At 31.9% G+C, this 25,965-nt stretch overlaps 1 protein-coding gene across 7 annotated transcripts in view; it reads left to right on the top strand.

The window, feature by feature from the left end:
- Positions 1-25,965, top strand: part of Asph (Aspartyl beta-hydroxylase) — a 156,717-nt gene that overhangs the window by 54,190 nt on the left and 76,562 nt on the right. For 6 of the 7 annotated variants that reach the window (XR_012755258.1, XM_075357235.1, XM_075357252.1 and 3 more), the window contains 4 exons: positions 491-583; positions 3,306-3,836; positions 12,099-12,214; positions 21,908-22,025. Coding sequence is in view for 6 of the 7 variants with exons in the window: in XM_075357235.1 (XP_075213350.1) it covers positions 491-583; positions 3,306-3,836; positions 12,099-12,214; positions 21,908-22,025 (858 nt within the window). In the remaining variant the exon portion in view is untranslated. The remainder of the gene's footprint in view (positions 1-490; positions 584-3,305; positions 3,837-12,098; positions 12,215-21,907; positions 22,026-25,965) is intronic. The other variant, XM_075357279.1, reaches the window with a different exon arrangement.

Here is a 25,965-nt window from a genome sequence, read left to right on the forward strand (position 1 = left end):
TGGGCATCCTAAGCATTCAGTATCTTGAGTGGATGTACAACCTAACTGTGTTTAAACTCAGTTTCCCATTTTTTACCATTGAAAATTATGGAGAAGAAGCAGCTCAAACTTCAATCTTTTCCATTTTTCAGAAAACTTCATGACTTGACTTATTTGCTTTGCTTGATTGCCACAAACTAGCAACTAAACACGTTCGTCTGAAACTTCACAGCATGCCATCTGAAGGATCATACTTGACAAATATCTTAGACATTTTGTCATATTTGTACCCTCTCTGTGTCAGGCTGAGAATTTTCTCAATGATCCTCATAGCTCAAATGCTTATTATATAAATTGCTGCTTTGTGTTAAGCTTGCTGTCTTGGACTGTTATTGGTAATTTTTATTAATTACATATACATATAAATATTTTTAATATTATTCATATAATTCATACATCTATATTTTTCTTTTGAAAGTTGTATTTATTTAGGTATGAAAATTATTTTCAGTCGAAATTCAACCACCTTCTCATTCACCATGGGCATCAATGTTTCAAGGCTGGGTAGATACTACATCTGATCACACAGATGAGCATGAACTTAGTAAGTTACATATTTTAATCTTTATGTTTAAAGATTTAAGTTGATAGAACCATGCTTGTGTATATGAACAAAAATCTTTAAATAAATATATACATTTTAAATGAATTTTTTAATTATTTTAAAGGTAATAATCAGGTAATAATCATAATCTTTGAAAATCTAATTAAAGAATTCAAGAAAAAGAAAAATTTTATTTAATAATTATATTCAATGAATTAATTATGACACTACCACTAAGATATGGCCAGTAAAGATTTTCAAAACTCTCTTTTGGTAGCGTTTTTCCAGGACTATGTATTTCATCAACCAAAATATAATTAAATAAATATGCATAACTTTAAAATGAGAGCTATTTATGATCAATTAATTTATTAAACCCCTCACCTATAAAATATTTACACTGAAATATTATATACAAGGGTTATTTTTTTTAAGGTCCGATCGGTCACGAAATTAAAATCACAGTTAAAATAAAAAATGTTTTCTTTGTAACAAGTACTTACATAATTAGACTATTTCTCTACATAGTCGCCACTCCGATTTAGACATTTGTTGTAGCGTGGTACCAACTTTCCAATACCCTTGTCATAGAATGGAGCCGCCTGTCTTTTCAGCCATGTTTCTACACTGGTCTGCAGCTCAATGTCTGTGCCAAAATGTTGTCCTCCTTAGCCAGCATTTCGTGTGAGCAAAGAGGTGAAAATCAGATGGAGCCAAGTCCGGGCTGTATGGTCAGTGATCAAACTCTTCCCAACGAAAACGCTGCAGAACCTTCTTTGTTACAGCTGCAGTGTGCGGCCGAGCATTGTCATGGAGAAAGACAATGCATGATGACAACATTCCTCTCCGCTTATTCTGAATTGCCCTTCGTAGATGTTGAAGAATCACGCAGTATGCGGCTGCAGTGATGGTCATGCCACGTTCAGCCTGAAGAAATCGAATTACCGCATGCACTTCACACTTAGCGGGAGATGCTATTGTTGTAGACATGTTTATGTGCTAGCTGCGTGTTGAGAACTAAATGAAGCGATGCGGCGTGATTGAAGGCCATACTAGAAACACTGCACAACACATATGCGCAAGGGTTCATCCGATTTTTGCGCAGGTTTTTATTTCACAACCGATTGGACCTTGAAAAAAATAACCCTCGTAATTAATGTTCTTGTTCTTGAATAATTTTGTTTTTCTGTTTATTTTTATTTTCGTGCTCCAGAACCAGACTAATGCCAAAAGATGTTTAGCATTATAACATAAATTTTTATTCAGGTATATTGATAATTAGTAACATAATATTAATAACATTGTAATAATTAGGTAATAATAAAAAGAAAAACCATCAAACAAAAAATATAAAATATTATTAATAAAAATACATACAGATATATTTCTACATATATGGTTTTATAAAATATTCACTTTTGATTAAAAACTTTTAAATTAAATTTAACTGAGGAAGTAAAATACTAATACCTTTTTTTGCCTTTTCTATAATTTAAAAAACTATATGTTGTCGTCATTGTTTTTGATGCGTACAACATTGTCATTGTTTGATGAGACAAAAGTCATCATTACTTTTGTATGTACAAAAGCTCTTTAACAAAGATATTAGTCGCAAAACTAATATAAAGATAATTTTTTTTTATTTATCCTAATTTACCATCAGGTTGCATTCAAATAAAGTATGTAAATTAGTTTAATATTAAGACTGTTAAAACTATTAACAGAATTAAACTCAATTTGATAAAATGTTCAATCCAGACATGGCTACTGATCTTTTTAATATATTTAATGATTTTGAATTATAAACGCCATATCCTTCAAAAAATTAGTTAAAATTTTTTATTTATGTTTTTTAGCTGCATGAAGACTTGTATTGATATTGGCTCTTATTTTTTTATTATTACAAGTAAATATTACTATTTTTAACCATACAAAGATAGATTACCTCAGATATAAAGTGATTTTTGTGTTATTTTCATACATGATATTTTAGTTTTATGACATCCATGACACGAAGAACCATTCATGAAATAGCACAGTAAACGGGTTTTTCATGTAGTTTTTTATCATTGATCATTTTTTTAAATTTTGTACATTAGAGTAAAGACAAAAATTATATTTTTGTAAATCACTATGTTTGTCTCTTTAATACAATATAAAGTTCTTGGCTGTAAATAATTTAAAATTCTGTTTTCAAGATAAAATATTGTGAATTTCTTCTGAATAAGCACTTATAGATTCATTATCATGTATTTTCTTTAATAATTAAATTATAAACTATATTGCAAGCAGTTATTTGACTAGCAATCTAATAACAAAGATGTGAAACAGAAGTACATTTAACATTGTTATATAAGGGACTATAAATGAGTTATTTATTTTCTCTTATTGAATTCTATCCTGTGATAATTAGTAATATCTTTCATGAAATTATTATTATTACCTTACCACTAAGATACAGCCAGTAAAAATTTTCAAAAGGCTCTCTTTTAGTAGTGATTTCCCAGGACTCATGTACATCATCAGCCAAAATATAATTAAAAAAGCTATAAATAACTTTAAAATAAAACAATATGTGATCAATAAATTCATAGCCACAGTACATCCACAACAAAGAATATTCTGCAGGATATTATCTTAGCAAGCGCAATAATAATTTGTATATATTTTTTTTAATTAAATCATGTAATATAAAGATTATATATTTATTTCAATATTATAGAGGAAGACAGTTTAGGTGAAGTTTCTGGTGAAGAACATAGTGGTGAAGAGCTACATGAAGATGAAGATGAAGAGCATGATGATCATGAGGATGATGAAGATGAAGAGCATGATGATGATGATGATGATGATGATGATGATGAACATGGCCATGAAGATGAAGAAAATGAAAATCTGAGTAAAGAACAAGTTCATGATGACGATGATGATGAACATCATGATGTTAGTGGGGAGGTAAATGACAATGAGGATGAAGAAGAAGAAGAGGAAGAGGATGAGGATGAGGATGAGGATGAAAATGAGGAAGAAGAAGATGATGATGAAGATGAAAAATATAAAATAGGAAATGAAGAGGTATTGAATTATCAAGAAGTAGATGATGAAGATGATCTAGAAAAAGAAAACGAAAGTGGTGAAGAAGGTGATGAAGATGAACAGAGTGAAGGTGAAGAAGATGATGATGATGAAGAAATAGAAGACAAAGGTGAAGACATCCCTGGAGTCACAGAAAGTGCAGAAAATTATGATGATAGTAAGAATTAATGAAATAATTATAATGTTTAGTAACAGTGCTTTATTGATAATTTAGCATGTTTTTAAGTACCTTGCTTATCATTTGCCCTTCATTTACTGAACGTTTTATAATTATCCATTTATTATCTTCACTACTTGTGAAAGTTAGATTTCATTGTTTGTTAATACAGAATTTTTTATAAAGTTTTACAACCTGTTAACTGATGCCTTATAAAAAGGGATGGATATAATTTAACCTTGCTATTGTCATATATATATTAATTTATATAATAGAACAAGTCTAAGTATAGAATAATTGTTCTGTACTTAGGGTTGATCAATTAAATATAAATTAATTTGTATTTGTACAGATATTGTTATTAAAAGAATTGTTTTTAAAAAAAATTATATATATATATATATATAGTAATCCTTCATTTAGCATGGTTAATAGATTCACTTAAATTTCACATTATATGAAAATCACATTACATAAAAAAGGGATTAGGTTCTGAAGCCTTTGTTGTTTTTAATTACAAAATAAAATGTGTAATAAGAGGGTTTTTTATTTAAATCAGATAATTCATATAACTTAAAAATCATATAAATAACTTAATATGAAATTATAAAAATTAAAAATTATACTTGTATTTCATTACACATGCATACTGCAGATAGAATAGAAAGCATTTTTAATATCCTCATTGCTATCTTCGAGAATAAAATTCCATAGGTTTATTTAACAGTGCCCAGATGTCTTCATCACTTGAAATCCCTTGGTCATTGTTTGTAAAATTATCATTTCATAGTTTGACTGGTTTAATTATCATGAAATTAGAAATAAGACTTTGCGTACCATGTGATTCAGTTTTTGATTAAGTTCACAGTGTGGTGCTAAACAAATATCCAGTTTCCTTACAAATTTTCTAGTGCTATATTGAGGTATAATTTTTCATAAAAAAGCTTGTGTACATCTGTTTGCTGGAAGGTAATTCCCCTAATACAGTTTTGTAAATTCATAGAAATTTGTTGTTATAGGAATTTGTAAATATTATAGATACACATTTAACTTTTTTCACTTGACAAGTCCTCGTACAAGATAATGTTATGTTTCTCCACAACTTGACTTGTTTTTATATGGGAACAACAAAGTATTGTATTAGCCTATATTTTATTGTTTATTTTAATTGTGGATGTATCTTGATTATGTCTTTGAGTTTCTGATATATCAGGTCAAAAAATGCTAGTGCAAGTGCAAAAGATGATATATATATATATATGTATATATAATAAAAACTAATTAATTTAAAAGAATTTGTAAACTGCAATCTATGGAAATTGTAATCACATTAAGCGAATCTTTTCTCAGTTTATAAACCGCATTGTACGAGCATCGCATTAAGTGAGGGATTACTGTATTTGCGTATGTTAAATGCCATAACTATAGCATTAGACAAACCATTTACTGGCCAAAACTGACATAGCCATTCCCAAGAATAAAAAATTATGTACCAATTTGAGAAGTGAGTAATGAAGTGATTTCCCATTGGGTTCTTTATTGAGTCAAATAAAGAACATTTAAAATGCCAGTCCCATCAAAATGCATGTAATATTCAGACCTGTAAGCAACATGTTTGTTGTATTCAACACAGTGACTGATTGGTCGGTGAACATTATTACTCATAAAAACATTCATCGTAGTCATAAAAGAAGACTGGAGGAGGTAGTATAAAACAATACTGTAATGTACTTCTTTGTGTTGAGAAAAATTCTTTATATGTACTGTTTACACCATTTGAAGAAAACATTCTCATATGTCTACTAAAGAAAAATATTGGCAATCATAAATAATTTTGCTAAGCTTTCTTGGTATTTGCATACAGTTTAAAATGTATTTCCTCTCACACTGACAGTTAAAAATTGTTTTATATCCTTTAGGCTGTTTATTATCCTACCTAAATAAAAATAATTACAGAAACGTCTGTATTGATTTAATAAAACCATTAAAGAGTTACAAAAATTCACCCATATCTTTCTAATATTAAGTTATTTATGTCATCATATAATGCTGTTAAAAAACTTTTGTAAAAATATTTTTATTTTTTACAATATCTTATACAGTTTAATGCAAGAATTTATCCTCTTCCTTGGAGTAATGGCTGAAATTATTCCCACCCTATACTGCCCTATTATAAAGTAATATAAACTCTCAAGTAAATTTATCAAAATTATAATTGAGAAAAATTTATTTAACTTACATTTTATAGGTAAGATCCTATTAATTATAGAGCTACCTTAATGATAATACCTTTACTCTTCTAAAAAAGATAGAAAACTTTGCCAATCCTAATTTTGCCTCATTTAGTAGAGAAATATTATTTTACAAAATTCAAATAAATTGGATCTGAAAAAAGTATCTGAAACTCTTCTTTTTTTAATTAGGGTGCGTTTTGAAAAATATTCAGTATTTATTTCTAATGGTATTATTATTTTTAATATACTAAAGAATATATATACGAATGATTAAATTTTTAAAATCCAATACCCTTAAGATATAGCTCTCTCTCAATATCTCCTCATCTGAATGTTTTATTTATATATATATATATATATAAAACATTCCCCTATTACCCAATCTACTATATCAAATTGTATGATTTTAAATAAAATTATGTAAAGTTAAATAGACCCAAGATAGGCACATTTGTACATACATACAGAATTTTTGTGACTTAGATATTCATACCTTTTTTTAATGATTGCAGTACTTTTATCAGTTTTTTCTAGCCTGGCTGGGATTTGAACCCATAACTCACTGGATGAAAAACAGCCTGAAAATAAAGATAATGGAAGGCAGTATCAGAAAGATAATTTATTCTTCAACATGTGTGAAAAAAGGGTTGTACATAATCTCAGCTAGCTGGAACAGAAATTATCTGCTATGCATAATTAGTAGTTTTAATAGTCAGATTAGACTGATGAATGTTTTTGAACTCTGTGATTAAACTTCATGTTCTCATGTTTTTGTTACCTGAAGAATTTATTTTTCATAATGAATGCTTTAAAATTCAAATGAAGAGTTCATAAGAAAAGTTGGAAAGAAGACAAATTTGTGGTAGAATCTTGTAAGGGATAAACAAGGTTGATGGTGATGGACCATGTATTAAGACTTACTAGTTAGTTAATTTTGTAATAGCGGAATTTGTAAAAAAAAAAAGGTAAAAATTTATATTTGTTTTAGAAGCTAAAATTGCAGAGTAAGACAAAGATTACATTACACAAAACTAATAATTGGTAATATAGAATGTAACAAATATGTTGAAAAATATCAGTATGGAACAAAAAGGAATAAAGAATAGCTTCAAACTAGTCAGCTGATTGTATAACTGATGACTCCAAAAAGAATACGATCTACTGGATATTGAAACAGCTTTTATATGCTTATTTGGTTGCATTATCCAATTCTATTATCTATGTATTTTGTTGTTTTAAGTCTGGTAGCCCTACAAAGATGGAAAGTGGTATTTTAAAATACCACCTAAACTTTTAAAATAAACTTGAAATATCACTTACAATATTTAAACTTTTAAAATATTTAAAAATAGCGGTATTTTTACGTAAAAATGGATGTTTGTAAAGTAAAGACCGCTGGGAGTTTCTCTCCTTAAATTTGGCGAACCTGTGTCATTCATGGTCACACTAGTAATGTAGACACTGCATTGTTGTCTATAAGTTGTCGTGTTGTGGTATCTTTGATTACATGTGAATTATTCTTTATAAAATGAATTGGAAAATCAATATTGCCGCCAGCTGTGAAATAGGCATATGTGAAGTAATACGTTTTTTAAACTATCAAAACGTTAAGCCGGCTGAAATTCATAGGCAGTTGGTTGCTGGGTACAGTGATAATGTAATGAATGAAAGCAGCGTCCGAAAATGGTGTGAAAGGTTTAGAAAAAACAGAATTAATGCACATTATGAAGAACATTAGAGGAGGCCCTCAATAATCACAGAGAACTTGTTGAAAAGCGTTGATGATGAAAAGATCGTCGCTCAATGATTTCCGATTGTATTTGTATTTGTTTCACTTCTTTTGTTTCATGGCCCTTCTTTTAAGCAAAGTAAGCCCTTCTTTTTCATGTTTCAAGAGCTGTTATTGGTCGCATTGTTCATGACCATTTAGGCTTTAGAAAGGTTTGTGCACATTGGGTGCCGCACGTTTTAACAGAAAGTCACAAAAAATTCTGAATGGGATCTGCTTTGGAATTTTTGATGTGCTGCACAGAAAAAGGTGATTAGTTCCTTAATTCAATTGTTACCGTCGATTAAAGATGAATTCGTAGTACATGCCAGAAAGAAAACGGCAGTGAAGTGAATGACATCATCCTCAACCACCAACAAAGGTCAAACCACAGCCATTTGGATGCAAACTGACGGCTGTAGTCTTCTGGGATCGGTTTGGCATACTGCTGATTGATTTCATGCCACATGCAACGAATATAAATGCAGAAGCCTACTGCAAAACTCTACATAACTTACGGCGCACCATTCAAAATCAGCGACGTGGGTGGCTGACTGACAGCATCATCCTGCTGCAAGAGAATGCACATCCACATGTTGTGGGTCCAACACATGATTTACTGAGAACATTTGTATGGAAAATTTATGATCGCCCACCATATACTCCAGACTTACCTCCTGATTACCATTTGTTTGGAAAATTGAAAGAAATTTTGAGTGGTAAGCAATTCACTGGTGACGATGAACTTATAAATTCTGTTAATCAGTGGCTAAATGGACTGGGGGCAGAAGAATATGACGAGGGTATATTGAAGCTGGTGTATCGCTACGATAAGTGACTTTCACGTGACAATTATATAGAGAAGTAGTATAAGGTATGTAGTTAAGAGAAATAAAAAATATTTATAAAGTTTTCAGAATAAATGTTTTTACAATGAAACAGTCTTTACTTTAGAAATAACTTCTCGTACATTGTAAGAAGCGTTTCATCTTCCTCAACTTTATTAATAATTCCATGAGTGTAATACAAATTTTGCATCATTTTAAAAAAAAAAATATTTTATCATATTTTTTGTAACTGTAAGCTTTGTAACACTAAGCTTGCATAAAGTAGATTTGTTTTCATTATCCAATTTTAAATATAAATTCCACACACATTTTTTGTGGTGCTCCACAGTAAATTCTATGAATACAGGTCATGATGTCTCGATGATCGAAGAGGGACCTTCTAGGCAGTTACCAGTTGCTCTCAAAGTTTAAAAAAAAAAGGTTGTTGGTTTTAAAAACATTGTGTAATAGAACTTAATTGCTATTTTTTATGTGAGTGATTGTTAGTATAAATAAATGAATTGGCAAATCGAGAGAGATCATGAACTTACAAGAGCTTAAGTAGTTATTCCTATTCCAAACTAAAATTCCCCTTAATCTGCTCTGTTTTGACTATTACTAACGATTTTTGTTTTTTAACCCATTTGCTTTTTTATTCTTAAACTTAATGTGTTTTGTTAGATCACTATATTCACTGCAACTATGGTTAATTGTTTTAATTTTTTTTATTATAGTTTTTTAGTACTTTTCTATCATCTATTTTCTGTTAATACTGTAAATTCAGTTTTGTAATTTGTTATGATTTGTAAATATTGTTATGAAATATGTAATTTTTGGATTGGACAGAATATCTTTTTTTTTAATGTATTTGTTTCTTTTATAATTGTACTAATTTTGATTATTTTTTTCTGTACTGATGATGAGTTTAAATGAATTTTTTTGATCATTAAATTTTTGATTAGAAAAATCATTCTCCTTTTCTACTATTAGAAAGTTTTTATCATGATTTATTAATAACTAAAACTAAATAAGATATAAATGATGAAATAATTTCTTTTTGCATGCAACTTTACTCATAAATTGGAAACTATTTCAATCATTTAATGTAGTTCCTCTATATTTTTGTTTATATTTTTTTATCATTTTTTTCTTATGCTAATAAGTATAGTAGTTTATTAACTGTACAACTTATCTAAAAAAAAATTGAACTCTGTACTTTTTATCAGATTCAGTTTCTTATAATTAAGGTAAATATTCAACAGGATTATATTTCAATCATGTTAAAATACTCCCTAAAATTTTCTCTTTATACTCGCATTTTTAAAAAATAAACTATATAGAAATGTTGCATCATAAAAAATATAGCACTTACATAAGATATGATAGATAAATGAATTTTTTCTGATATTCATTAAAAATTTAGTTTTTAAAAATCATATGTTTCAGTTTCTATTGCAACCACCTGCAGTTATTGGTGCTATTATTCTCACTCTGGTATCAATAGATTTGGTACAACATATTATAATTTTTTATTAATATTCAATTATTTTATATGGATTTATTTATTTAATTTCTAATTAACATTAAGTTAATTAATCCTTTACGCGTTTTTCATTACAAATTTTGTTTTTTATATCTAATGATTACCAATATTTTACTTTATAGACCTATCAAGTATAGTGAGATTTATTTAATTTCTATTAAGTTACTCTTTTTTTTTTTTTAATTAATATCATAGTTAGTAGTAATATTAGAGGTGATTATATGTAAAGTTTATTGGTATTTACCATTAATCCTTGAATTCATACTTATTATGAACTCTAAAACTAAAAATCATGATGAAAATTATATATATATAAAATTCCCATTGTACACTAAAAAATTCAATTTGGGAATTTTGGTGACTTGCTTCAGTTTCAGTTAATTGTTTCTAAATTGATTATTGTTTAATATGTTCCATAGTGTGAAGATAAATGTTTTACCACTTGTGAGATGGCTGGTTAACGAAAAACACGAAAATTTGAGCAGTTGGTAAAACACTTTTTGTAAATATACTTTCTATTGCCCATTTTATAAACAACTGTATTTCCTGATTTTTTTTTCCACTGACTCATTAAAGCCCTAAGATGTATATACTACTACATATTATATTATGAGTAAGCTTACCAACAGAATTTGTTGGCATATCATACGTTCTGTATTTAGTGTCTTATATTTGTTTAATAACTTGTGTTAAATTTAATTGTTCATTATTTGTACATTTGTAAACTTTTAACTGCATTAGTTTTTCATGTCTTTGTTCCTAATAAATCATATTATGTACTGTTATTATGAGTCAGAAATATAAACACATTGTGATTTCATTAGTGTAGAAAACTGGATAAATTTGAGTTTTTGAAGGAAATTATGATCATTTTTGAAATTTATGAAACAACAGTTGAAAACTGAAAAAAATAAAAGCTTATTGATCATATCATGCAAGAATCTTTTCAGGCTCTTTAAATTCCCATTGTACACTAAAAAATTCAATTTGGGAATTTTGATGACTTGCTTCAGTTTCAGTTAATTGTCTCTAAATTGATTATCGTTTAATATGTTGCATAGTGTAGAGATAAATGTTTTACCACTTGCTGGTTAACAAAAAACATGAAAATTTGAGCAGTTGGTAAAACACTTTTTGAACCTATAGTGTGTTATTGGCATTAATATTCTTTTATCTTTTAATTATAATTATTTAGTAAATAATTAAAAAACAAAGTGATATAATTTAACAAGTTATTTGTTTATCAAAACCCTCTAGGTTTTGGTTAAGTAAATTAAAGAGTTTTACCCAATAGCTTCTGTTGTAAGAATCTTTTGATGTTATTTCTTGAAATTTTCCTTATATCTGATATAAACAGTTACTTAATATATTTTCTGTATTATTTCTTTTAAATTTGCTAGTTTTATGTTCTGATGCCCGTTTTCTTTCATCTTTAACTGTTCAGTCCAATAAGTAAGTGCTTTAATTAATTTTTTTTTTAGTAAATGTTTGAATCTGTTTTCTTTTGTGAATTTTTCATGTAGAGTACATTAGTATTTTTTCAAGAATGGTTTTATTTATTTTAACTTATTCAATCTCTTATTTTTTTTTATCTTTTTGCTTCTACACTCAGTACAGACAAAAAGACAGAGGATAATGCTTTGAAAATTTCTTTTTTTTTCAGTTCAGTTTTAATTTTTTAGATTATGTTATTTACTTTAGAAATATTATATTTAATTATGTTCTATTTCGATCTGCATAACTAATTTCATCAGAGTTCTTTAAATAGTTTTTATATATTTTCTAACTTTAGATATAAACTAAGTCATTTTTTACAATTAAAATTCATGATGATTTTCTTAATTATACTTATTGTTTAAATTAATGTAATTTTTTGATAAATTTTCATAGATGAGTATACAAAACAACTGGAAGAATCTGAAAGTCTGAAGGATGAAGATAGTGGAGAAAAGAAACAAGGTGATGATAAAGAAGTTGAAGAGAAAAGTTCAGAAAGCTCTTTTAAGGTAAGTTAGTATAAATTTAAGTTGTCTAAGTTTAAAATAGTTGGAAAGTTAATGTAGTTTAAAGTAAGCTAGCTCTTTTTATTAAATTATACTATTAAAGCATTAAAAAAAGATTTTGTTTATATTTTCTTCTAGCTCTTACTTCCTAGTATTGTTCTTATAATACAACACATAAACCAATACTTTCATTGTAGTTCAAAATATTTCTGGAAGTGTTTTAGAGTGACAAAAATATAAATACAAACTAGAAACCATCATGGAATAGAAAAGTATTAATGTAAAAAAAATAAACCAAGAAAAAATCAGAATATGAATTAGAAAGGCTGAGACAGAATCTCAGTATTAGTTCATCAAAATAATTTTAGTTCATTTGAAGAATAAAATGATTCCTAGTGCAATGAATAGTTTTGATTTCTGAGCTGCACCCATAACCTAATTTTTGTCATCAGTTATCACATTCTTAATAATATCAGAATGCCACAAACAGTTACTAATTTTGTAACTGCAGTTCAACAATTATTTTTTGGTCACAGTACAAAGCTCTTTTTGTTCACTTGAGAGCAACCTGAATACAAATGTAACCAACCTGTACACATCCTGATCTTTAAAAATTGTGCTGAACCTCTAGTGACATCAATATATTAGCAGTTTTCAGATTGTCACCACATGATCTTTTATGAGTAAACCTCAAACTTTAACAATATATCTTGCCTTTAACCTTATTAATAAATAAAATTCAGCCTTTCTTAAAACAGTTATTCCATTCTTTTATTGATTAACCCTTCTTCACCAAAGAAAAATAATTCTATTTAACATTGTAACTGAATGCTTGCAAAATCTTTAATATCACTTCACCTTTGTTATTACTGAATTTTTGGAAAAACTTAATTAGTGTCATTAACAACATTCTTTCTTCACACACAAAATGATAGCACAACGAAAGTATTTTACACAGACTGAAAAATGATCGCCGTAGAGGCACTCTGTGCAAAGCTTCGTTTATAGCAGTCGTAGTCATTCAGTTAAACAGTTAAGCGTTGTTTCTTTTTGTGGTGTGTTACTTGTGTTTATAGAGAAAGTGTATTTGTACTTGGTCCAAGTTTTTTCCTTATTCTTTGAGTATGGCTGATGATCAAATTGTGGTTTTTTCACAATTGAAGAGAACACTTTATCGGCACAAAAAGTTATGACAGATGACAAACTAAAAGCGATTTTAGAGTGTGATAATAATGATGATAATTTTGATGTTAATAATGACCCTGATTATTGTAGGGGGGATAGTGACAGTGAAATGGAACATGTGACGGATGATAATATTAACGACGTTGAACATATAAATCCTGAAGTAAATAAAAATAAAAAGCAGTCAAAACAAAAACTGAAAATTACTTGGACTAACGTCCACCTGACTTAAAGACAATTGACTTTACTGGAAATTTTGGTATACTTCTAAACATACTGAATGAAGGTAAGCCTGTAGATTTTTTAAATTTATTTGCAGATAATGAGTTTTTGAACTTATTTTAAAGGAGACAAAATTATATGCTAATAATTTAAAAAGGTAAATTTCGAAGTCCAACAAATCAAAATCCCTAAATTCACATGTATCATCTTGGAAAGAACTAAAGAGGGAACTGTTGCTAATATTTTATGGTCTTCTACTTCATATGGAAAATGTTATATTGGTTCAGAAAATAATTGGCTTACTCATCGATTGTATAATATACCTTGTTTCTATAATTAGATGGGGAGAAATAGATACATGACAATTTTGAGGTACCTTCATTTCTATCAGAATCTTAAAACAGGAGAAGTTATAACTGACCGTTTGTATAAAATAAGGTCTTCATTGGAATTATTTAATAACAAATGTGTCCACTGTATTATCCTAAAACAGAATTTTGCATTGATGGAGTGATGATTTTATGGTATGGTTGTTTGATCTTTCGTATATAAAAAAACAAAAAGTATAAATATGGTACCAAACTTTATTTACTGACCAAATCTTAATGAACAATTCTCAAAGAATCCATCTATACTGGCATTTTAGATGATATGGACAGTCAGGGCCGTGCTGCTAATGTTGTCTTACATCTGATACAAGAAAAATTAATGTCCAGACACTCAATTTATATGGATAATTTTTATAATTCATTTCATCTATCTAAAAAATTTTAGAAATGGGTTCATACTTTACTGCTACTTTTCAAAAAGACCAAAAAATAACCTATAAATGTGGGCAAATGTTGGGCAAAACTTGATACTGGGGAATCAATATGCCAGTATTCAGAAGGGGTAGGAATCAGTAAATGATAAGACAAAGACATCATGTATTTATCCACTGAATTCAAAAATGAACTTACTTAATTGGACTGAAATAGAAGAGGTAAAACAAAATGAAACCAAAGCCTATAACAATGTACAATAAACATATGTTAAGCATAGATCATCAAAATCAGATGTTATCGTATTTCCCTGTGACCAAAAAACGATAACCTTTTATAAAAAAAACTAGGCTTTCGTATTATTGAGGTGATGTTACTAAATTCTTTCAAACTTATTGCAAGAACAAAAATACCAATATTTCTTTTCGAGATTTCCGATTGGCTGTAATAGAGGAATTGTTATCCGAAAGTTCATCATGAGAGGAATAGTGCCTGATTAATTGTTCAAGGAAATCATTTCATTAGCAAATGTGAAGTTGGTGAAAAACAAGGTCATACACTTGACTAAACAAGGAAAGCATACCATCAATGTACTAAAAATGGCAAGCGGAAAGACACAATATACTATTGTAAGACACGTGCTGATGTTTCTGGTTTGTGTTTTGAACATTAACCATACCACACATAAAAGTGTTTGGCCTAAACTCAGTTTTTAATATTTTTAGATATGAAAATTAAAAAATAAATGACTCTACATTCTGTGCATCAGTATTTTATTATCTCAATAAGGCTGGCGCCACAAAGACGTATTTGGAAAATTATCACTAAAAATGTAAAATATGTTATCGTTTATTCATAAATGTAGGTTAATTCATAATTAAATCAAAGTAAGAAAAATTCACTACTAGTTGGGTTTTTTGAAGACTTGGATAATTTGCCCATGGCACTGAACATGTTAAACCTCAGCTGTTCTGAAGAAAAAATAAGATCAATACAAAGGCCATTCAAATGTAAACCAGAATTTGTTTACATAGCTCTATTGATATTAAATAAAATTACAAATAAAGTACCTTATTTTTCTACATAGTTTCCTTCAGCAGATATACATTTTCTCCACTAGGTGTCTAGCTTCCTGATCCCCTCATCTAAAAAACAAGATAGCTGTCATAACAACCAATTGCACACATAATGCTCAACTGCGGCATCGTCTTTCCTCCTAAAGCTTCTTTCACCAAACTAAACATATTGAGATCACACGGTGACAAGTCTAGGCTGTGCGGTGAGTATTCAATAGGTGTACAATGTATTTTAGCAAGTTTATTGCGAGTCAGCTGCTGAATGTGGAGATGTGCTGTTTTGGAGGACGTTGTTAATTGGTTGACATCATCCAACAGCTGCCAGTAAGTAGTATGCTGCATTTACCATCCTTTGTTTGTACAGGAAATCAGTCAGCAGCACAACTTTTGAGACCCAAAACACAGTTTCCAGAACTTTTCCAACTGACAAGTGTTTCTTGGCCTTGATCAGTGTGCCCCCTCCCCACCTTTCCACTACTCCATACTTTTTCTCTTGCTCTCTGAATTGTAATGAGGGACCTACATTTTGTCAAAGGTAATAATGTGATCCAAAAATTCCTCTCCTTCCCCAAAGCAATTCAGAAGTCACTGACAGATGTCTTTCTGGACATTTCTCAGTGCCTCAGTGAGAAGTCATGGAACCCACCTCGCTGACACTTTGCTGTATCCAAGAGTGTCTACCAATATTGTATGCACACTCCCAACACTTATGCCCACCTTTGATACAATTTCAACAACTGTTATGGAGTGGTCACCTTCCAGCAGGTCACAAACAGCCTGAATGAATGAATGTTGTCTTCATTGACGCTGGTTTGGGGGATTATTTTTGTGACTTTAATTATGCACTGCATCACGGCCACTTCAAAATTTTTTGGCCCAATCAAGCATTTAAGTTTTTGACAGGGAAGCATCTCCTAACTGTGCCTGGGTTGAGTTAAAATTTCAGAGGATTTGACACCTTCTTTGATGGGAAATTGGATGATAATTTGTTGCGCAACAGATGATGGGACCTTCCTGCTCAGACATTCTGCTATTAACATGGAAACATAACTTACAGGCATGGATGGTCAGTTGCTCTTCTCCACACATATTCACCTAACTACCCACAGCACCACACCACAATCACTGCTCTTCATCATAAGAGCAAAATTCTAGTTTATATTTAAATGACCTTGTCTTCGTTTTAACACTCATATTGTGTATTAACCTTGCAACCTGAGTATTTCATTTCAAATGTTCTAGGTTTAAATATCAGTCAGGCTATGCTCATATACTGCAAAATTCACATACCATCTTAGATAACTGTGGTTGGGATTAATTCTTGTAATAATGTTACTTATTTATCTTATTATTTCTTCATAAGTTGCTATATTCTATCTGCATAACCTACATTACAAAAAATTGGTTTGTCCTTTTTTTTATTCTAATGGATATATTTTAATAAAACTTTCAGGAAAAATTAAAAATATTGTAATAAAGTTATATCTTTTAAAAACGAATTCGAAAATAAAACAGGCCAGATAACTTTACCAGAAAATACAAAAGGTCTCAGCTTACAGAGAAGTAGGACTCAGCTTACACAGGTAGCAGAGGAATTTAATAATTTTTTTCACTTTTTAATAATTTTTTTCATTTCAAAAAACAATAATAATAGTGACCCATTTCAAACTTTGTTTGAAATGTGCCATTAAAACAAAAATTAAATTAGTCAAATCATTTCCTTGAATAGTTTTTTTGATGAATCGGTATTTTTATTTCTCGTTGATACTAAGGACGATAAAACTTTTATTTTAATTATAAAGAATAAATATTAAGTGGACATTGATAAAATTCCTGCTAGTATTTTTAAAGAAATTGTAAATGTTATTTTTATACCCCCCTCCCCCTACAAATTTAATGTATGAATCTTTCGGCATCTTAATTCCTATAGGGGAAGACCCCCACCTTGCAGTGATTCCAGTCACCACACCACTCCTCTCCATGCCAAGCCATGAGGGGCTTTACTGGAGGTCGTCTTTAGACTCACTAACTGATCACATCTCACAGTTATCAGCCGGCCTCAGTTGGGATGCCACTGATGCAAATGCCTCAGCAGACATTTACATCAGTAAAAATTATCTCAGCCAATGTCTTTGCTTTAGCTTCTTTCAGACATTTTCACTCTTATTTTCTTACAATATCACCCACTAAACTAGCCAACCAAGTCCGCATTAGCACAAACCCTGCGCCTAGTCCAATTTTAATACCAACGCTTGTAACTCTAAATGCGTCAACCATCAACTAAGTAATGAGGCAATACAATGCTAAATTCATACTGTTCAAATTGTATTATTCATAACAATGAAATTCAGACTTACATCCCATCACCTACTATAAACATCATACCTGAAGACCACCTCAGCAAGACAGTGCCACTCCTCACTGTTGCATGGACTACCATTTCCTCGGTAGTCGAGTCATCCCCGCCACCCTATTTTAACAACTATTTCCCTAAATTAACCACATGACATTTATTCAATCACATATCACATTCGAAGATCACTCTCGGCAAGACAGTGCCACACCTCACGGTTGCATGGACAACCATGACCTCAGTAGCACAGCCCACCCCCCCGCCGACAGCGGCTCCACCTTTCAGCTTCAACAATCAATGCTTTTGAATTAACCAAGGCTCGTTGCCAAAACGCCTACCCCCGGCCAATCAAATGTCTCAGCTGAAATCCAAGCCATCCAGAATCCTACTTTGTTTAAACAGCTTCAGTCGATCTACATAATGCAAGGAAACAGAGGAAATCAGCCACTATTGATCATTCCCCATGGACCTTCCAGTTAACTTAGAGATCCAGAAAGGAGTTCACCCTCTCAAGTTCTCTAACTACTCTGGTACATTCAACCTTGTACCAGGGACAAACATGGAGGACATGGTCCACCATGTCATAAACACCACAATCCAGTCATAGACCTAACTCTAATAGACAAAACCTAGCCAATCTCTACTGAAAAGGACCATGCCCAGAAAGGAATTGCGTAATATACTGATTAGAGGAAATCCACCTAATCGCATGCAAATCATACAATTGGAAGTATACAATGCGTGAAACAACCAACAGAGGAGTCATCCCACCTGGCCTGCTAAGATATAAAACCCTGGTCTTCAATTTCCCACATATGTTCCAAAGTAAGAACACCATCCTGTTTGGAAATATAACATTCCTTATGTTTGTGGCAAGAATATCTATCAATATGTTGGCATCTGTTAATACCAGCAATAACACAGACTGCCTCCCGTGACAGTCCTGTAACCACCAACAGAAGGAGATGCTGGTCTCTCAAAAGAAAGTCCCTATAACACCTAAAGCTCATGCAATGAGCCCAGACAGGCACAGCATATAACATAATGGCCTTATAGAGACCTTACACCCTTATAGAGGATACGCATGATTTGGAAATTCAACCCCTAATCAGGATGGATAACTGCGAATTCCAAAAAAGGCAACAACAGCTTTCTTGGTAACATATTGAAGGTGTTCCTTGAATTGAAGATTCTCATCAAGCATTACACCCTAGTATTTCTGAGCAGGAACTAGCAGCAGTTGCTACCACCATAGAAATAAAATTTTCTGCCGGGTCATTTAATGGGAGCTCATCCAGGCTCTAAGAAACAGTAGATTATCCTAGCTGTCTTAAGATTTTTCTTTGCATTCCCCATCTTAAGAAAGGTTCGGCACTTAATTTATAAAATTATAGGCCAATTTCATTATAGTCTGTTTTCCTTAAGTATTTGAAAAAACTATGAAGAATCAACTTTTTTGGAAAAGCATATCATATTAAAAAACTTTCAGCAAGGTTTAAAAAAAATTATTATTGACTTACCCATTTCCCAGTTTTTGGAAAATACTTTAAATTCCATAGATAACAAAATATTCCATTTTCAATGTTTTGCAATCTCAATAAAGCATTCTATTTACTTGTTATTTTTTACTTATGAAAAATTTAGTTCTGTTTTCAGAAGAACTGTTTATAATTGCTTAAAGTCATACGTTACCAACCGTAAACAAGTAGTTGAAATTTCACCTTTGTTAAGAATACACATGTAAGATTTAGGTCCTCGCTTCAGGATGTAAAACATGGCATGCCTCAGGGAAGTTTTCTCAGTCCCTTTCTTTTTTTTTGTTTATTATACCTCCCTCAAATCTTAAGCCATGCATTGTAACCCTTTTCACAGACAACACACCTGTGTCTATATCTGAAGATAAATATTTAAAATAAACTGAAAATTGTACAATAGCTGCTCAAAAAATTATTCACTGGATGTACTCTAACTGTCAAACTTTAAATATGAATAAAACTATTGCATTATGATTTTCAGGTAGACGTAAAGTTGTTGGCAATCACATGGATAGAATTCTCATTAATGAAAATTCTGAAATTTCTGTTGCCCACAAAACAAAGTTTTTGGATGTTTTATTAGATGACAAGCCCTCATGGGATGATCAAATTGATTTCGTTAGTAAAAAATCAAGCTTAATTGTTTTGCTCTGAAGTGCCTTTATAAAAACGCTAAGCTTGTCATCATTATTAATTGTTTATTGTGCTTAAATATATTCTTATATAATGTGTAAGGTCATCTTCGATTGCCTCAAAAAGTCAGACCAGTTTCTAAGATAATAAAATTGACTGTCAGTTCATTATTGACATCCATTAGTATGAATCATGTCTACATTTAAAAAATTAATTATGTTAACTGTCCTTGTGATTATAATTTTTATGAATGTGTAATCCTTGCTAAAAAGATTGGTAACTTATTCTTAAAAATAACAATATCCACCTTTACCAAATCAAACAATGGAATTGTTATCCATTGACTTCAGTAAAATTTCAGCTTACGGGAAAGGGCCTTATTATGCTAACATTGCCATTTTTAATAAATTGTTGAACTGTTTGAAAAATTTTCCCACCAATTTATTTAAAACACAGTTAGAACAACTTGTTTTAAGAAAACAATATTACTTTGTCAATGAATTTTTAAATAATTTTAATTAAAAAGCAAAAATAATATCTCTGCATCCCATTCAACATGTGCATAATATGTGCTCAGAATAATTTTCAATTTTTTTTTGTCTTCAGTCCTTTGACTGGTTTGATGCAACTCACCAAGATTTCCTATCTAGTGCTAGTCGTTTCATTTGAGTATACCCCCTACATCCTACATCCCTAAAAATTTGTTTTACATTTCCAAACATTGCCTCCCTGCACAATTTTTTCCTTCTACCTCTCCCTCCAATATTAAAGCAACTATTCCAGGATGTCTTAATATGTGGCCTATAAGTCTGTCTCTTCTTTTAACTATATTTTTCCAAATCAAATGCTTCTTTCTTCATGGATTTGTCGCAACACCTCTTCATTTGTCACTTTATCCTCCATCTGATTTTTAACATTCTCCTATAGCACCACATTTCAAAAGCTTCTAATCTTTTCATCTCAGGTACTCGGATCGTCCAAGTTTCACTTACATATAAAGCGACGCTCTAAACGTATACTTTCAAAAATCTTTTCCTGACATTTAAATTAATTTTTGATGTAAACAAATTATATTGTTTTCAATAGCAGCTTCTAAAACATGATTTTTTTGTAGTAATTTTTTTTTTATATATATTTACCTTAACATTATTTCATGTTTTTCGATTTAAATGATTAAGATTGACTTTAAACACAACTTTTTTTATTTTATAATTTGTTTTTATATTTATAATTTATCTTATTTTAATGTTATCTATATAATGTATTTTTATGTTCTGTTAAGAATAAAGATTTATATTTATGCAAATAGTTACTGTTGTGTAATTTAACTTTCAAAGAAATGATCTTCATCTGAACTACCTTGTCCAGGTCCAGAATTACCATCACTAAAATTCCAAATTAATACTTCTATCAAGTTCAGTATTAATTTCAGCTAAATGTTTAACAAAATCTGATTGTTTTACTTCTGAAAAATCTTAGGTAGATGAAATAATAATCCAAAGTATCTAATAATTATTCTCATTCCTAATACTTCGCTACTCAGCTTTTTAAAAATTTAGATATTGCAATTTTAATCAATAAAATTTACTAAGAATAATTTCTTAATAAAACTATCCCTAAAAAATAAAATTTACTCTTATCTGCAAAAAAAATTATAACAGAACATGTTACATAAATAGTTTAAAAAGTTACTAATTCATAAAATAAATGTTAGATTCAATTTTAAGGAGATGCTTGTTATTGCTGGGAATGACTTGCCAGCAATATTTTTAAAGGTCATGCTTTGTCTCATGTCAAATCATTTGTGACCGTAACAGTTATAGTATCTAATTTGCATATAAGTATAATTTATTTTTAGCTAATGAGATTAAAGTTAAAATTATTTTTCAACTTATTCGACTTTGATTTGTAGTATAACATTTTTTTCACAGCAAAGGTTTGATGAAGAAGAAGATGATGAAAAAAATAGTGATGATATAGAAGAGCAAAAGGAGGCTGAAGGTGAGCAACAGGCTACAGAAGAGGGAGAAGAGGAAGAAACTTCTGGAGGTTAGTGAAAAAAACATTAATTGTTTGAGTTAGAGAAATTATGTAACTTACTTTTTGAAGATTTTTTCACAAGTTCTTTTTTAATCTATTCTGGAGCTTACCAATTGCCTTCTGTAAGCATCTTATTAAAAAGAAAATGTATAACTTCAATAGATCTTCCCAACAGAAAATCTTCATAATGAGAATTATTTATAGTTTGTCTGTTCCAGTTGAATTTTCTTGCGTGGTAATGTAAGTAATTTCTGTCATGGAATAAGTATAATAACACAATTTTATTTAATTACATGTATGTTGAAATAGTTTTGTGTTCTTCCTCACAGGAACATCTTACGATTAAGTGTGTTAATGAAGTATTAACTTCTGTTAAATACAATATAATTTTAGTATTTATTACAGAATATTGTACATCCAGGTTTATTTATCTGAATAGCTTTAAAATCACTATTCAATCTTCTTCATTAATAGACAGAACTAATTAAAAAGGGGAAACATATCTCTGATCATACCAGCACAAGATGCCTCTCACACTTCTACACATTATTTTTTTTTCTCTCAATCCCTACTCCCCTGGGCCGGACATACAGTCAAGAAAAGCTTAGCCCAGAAGAGTGTCCTTTAACTGAAATGAGCCCCCCCCCCCCCCGCCAACTGGCAGAATGTCCAGCATGGCATGTCAGCTCACCGGTTGGATCTTTAAATTGCCTGCCTCAAATCCCCAGGGAGGGTTAGCCAGGCCCAACTATGTCGTTCCTGGACTGCTCCCCGGGGACTGGGACTCTGTCAGTAAATTGCCTTTCTCTAACTACCAGAAGGGGGGAACCGGACCCATCTATGTCATTCCTGGGCCCCCACTTAGTGGCCGGGGCTCAGTCTTTAATTTAAACCCCAACCTGATCTTCCAAGAAGTCCCCAACCACTCATCAGAACCAGCACACCTCAGCATGCTGGCCCTCCCTGTTGGGGCTGTCATAAGCAATGTTCCACAAGAGGGGATCCAATCCAGACCCCTACCAGTTATATTTGGGATAACCAATATACCAATTATATTTCAGATATTTGAGATCCCCTAAATATCTGAAAGCGAAGACGCCCCTCCACTATCTCTGCCATCATCCATCTATCACTTAAGTATGAACTAACCATCTTCAACAAATAATTGCTGATGTCTTTGTTAGCCAATACAGTCATAATAATGCTCCACGGTGACAACCCGAAAGCATTTTTTAAATCGTGCAATACCAACATTGGTATACCCCATCTCCTCAAAGTGCCCTGTTGAATTTCCAAAGCCCAGGTAACTACTCATGTGACTGCTTGTATGATCGATCTGCCCTTTGCAAATCCAAATTGATATTCATGTTGGCCCTCACCATGTCTCAGTTCTTCAAGGATGCAAACCGACAGCATTCTCTCCATAGCCTTAGACATATTGTTGAGCAGGCACAACGGGGAGTACCCCTTCACCAGGTTCTTGTCTCTACCCATTGGGTTGGTCTAGTGGGGAATGTGTCTTCCCAAATCAGCTGATTTGGAAGTCGAGAGTTCCAGCATTCAAGTCCTAGTAAAGTCAGTTATTTTTACACGGATTTGAATACTAGATCATGGATAGCGGTGTTCTTTGGTGGTTGGGTTTCAATTAACCACACGTCTCAGGAATGGTCGAACTGAGACTGTACAAGACTACACTTCATTTACACTCATACATATCATCCTCATTCATCCTCTGAAGTATTATCTGAATGGTAATTACCAGAGGCTAAACAGGAAAAAGAAAAAAGAAAAGGTTCTTGCATCTACCCTTGGGAAGGAAGACTCCAATTCATCATTCACTATATCCATCAGAGTCCATGGTACTAGACCTGCCAATTCCTTGAGCACTTTAGCCAGGATTCCATCCAGTCCTGTACTCCTTTGGTTCCCTACTCTGTTGATAGATAGAATGACCTCATCAACTGTGAACCTCCTCCTCTCAAAAGACACAGATCCAGCTACTACTTGTTTAGTGCATGGGAAGAGCTTTTCAACCTCTCTTCTCGTCAAGCACCAGCAGATGCCTACTAATCCTCTTCATGACGATGTGGTAGGCCCTATCCATCTTGTAGGACCTTACACAATTTCCTTCCTCCATCTCATTTTCTTGACTCGTTTAATTTCAAAGTTAAGGGCTCCCCTGTAATCCTTGTACTGTTGAGCAGCATCCTCAAGACCGTCACCACCACTCTGACACAATCGTTGCATTCATCAGCTACTTGCCTCCAAATCACAATGCATTTGCATGAATATAGAGGTCCACCAGTATACAGCCTTGTATCTTCCACGTCTGAATGTTATCTTGGGTATCTCTTGTTTAATTACTTCTTGTAGGGTCTCTCCAGTGACAGGTATAACTCGTTCCTGATTCTATCAGATACGGCCTTGACAACAACATCCACCTGATGGTCCAACAAACGTAGTGGTTGCCCACCATCCCTCAGTCTGAATGGCATATCCTTCAGCTCAAGAAGCAATGCCCGATGATCACTGGTGGTCTCGTCAGTCAGAACTCTCAAGTAACACAAATGTCGATCCCAATGGGATCCCATCAATAACAGCGAGATCCAAAACGAACACGTGCCCCTTGTTCTCGAATGGGTGAACCATCATTAACACAGCATATCCCCATCTGATGCAACATTTCAGTTAGGAACTTCCCATGCCTATTTGTGTATGAACAGCCAGCTTCAACAGTTTTACAATTGAAGTCCCCCAAGTATGAAGTCCCCTGAAGTCCCCTCAAGCACCTGTTTGGGTGCTTGAGCAACAATCTCTTGTAGACAACTCATGAATTCTGCGTATTGATCAAGACCACAATTAAGAGTAATACATACTCCAATAAGTATGACCTGTGACAGCTCGACAGCTACTACACCACACTTTCTTTCTAGCAGTTTCCAACACAACCTGCCACTTATAGCTCATTGACATTGTCACCAGACCCGTCAGCATACCATCCATCTCTTGCGGCTGCAAACCTATTCGGTTCAGTGGTAATCAAAAAGTCTACATCATACTGTTTAGCAATCTCCTCAATTAGATAATGAGATAAATTGCTCCTGTGTGCGTTAGACAACATCAGCCCGATCATTCTGGAGCTGTTTGGCACTCCAAACCTCCAGTGCAAAATTGTTGATTTTTACTATTGTTACTCTCAACACAATCGACCTTAAAATTACCTGCCTTGTCACAGCTAAAACAAGATCTGCTCCTATCAGGTCTGCCACATTTAGATGCTTTGTGGCATATCGCTCAGTATCTATAGCACTGTTCAACATCCGAACTGAGGATCACTCGACATGAGACCTATTCTTACTCTGCCATTATTACACAAGGTGTCAGCTACCTTGGTGGGCACCAACAGCGTGGCCATCTTAGTACTGCCGTGCGAAGGTCTCAACAAAAGCAGCTGTACCTGAGTGACCTCTAAACCAGACATATCTACCATAGCCTTCTTAATTTCCTTCTCAGTAGAGAACTCGTCTATGTCCTTAATTACCAACTTCTTAGAGCGGGCTCTGATTGTGCAACTCACATTGGTGCCCTTAACCCTGTCAGTTACCTTCTTTAATATCTCTGGACCTTGACCCTCATCTTTAACTCTTATGAGTACCTCACCCAATTGCCTTTTCTCACTGACAATATCTCCATGAGGTCCCCCTCAGCACCACTCTTCACTTGTCACAGTAAATCTGCATAGCTTCTGTTCTGCGCAGAAACCACTTCTGTCTTACACAGGGGGAGGGGCCACGCGCCCTCTCACTTGATTTTGATTACTCCGAACTTTGATTCTTATTCTCAAAATTAATTATATTGTTATAGGACTTCTGTAGCATATGTTAGGCATGGTGAGATGATGATTTTGTAAATTCTTAATTTTAACAGTAATGGATGTATTTCAGATGAC

The sequence above is a fragment of the Lycorma delicatula genome, chromosome 1 (genome assembly GCF_047948215.1).
Source record: "Lycorma delicatula isolate Av1 chromosome 1, ASM4794821v1, whole genome shotgun sequence".
In the NCBI taxonomy this organism is placed as follows: Eukaryota; Metazoa; Arthropoda; class Insecta; order Hemiptera; family Fulgoridae; genus Lycorma; species Lycorma delicatula.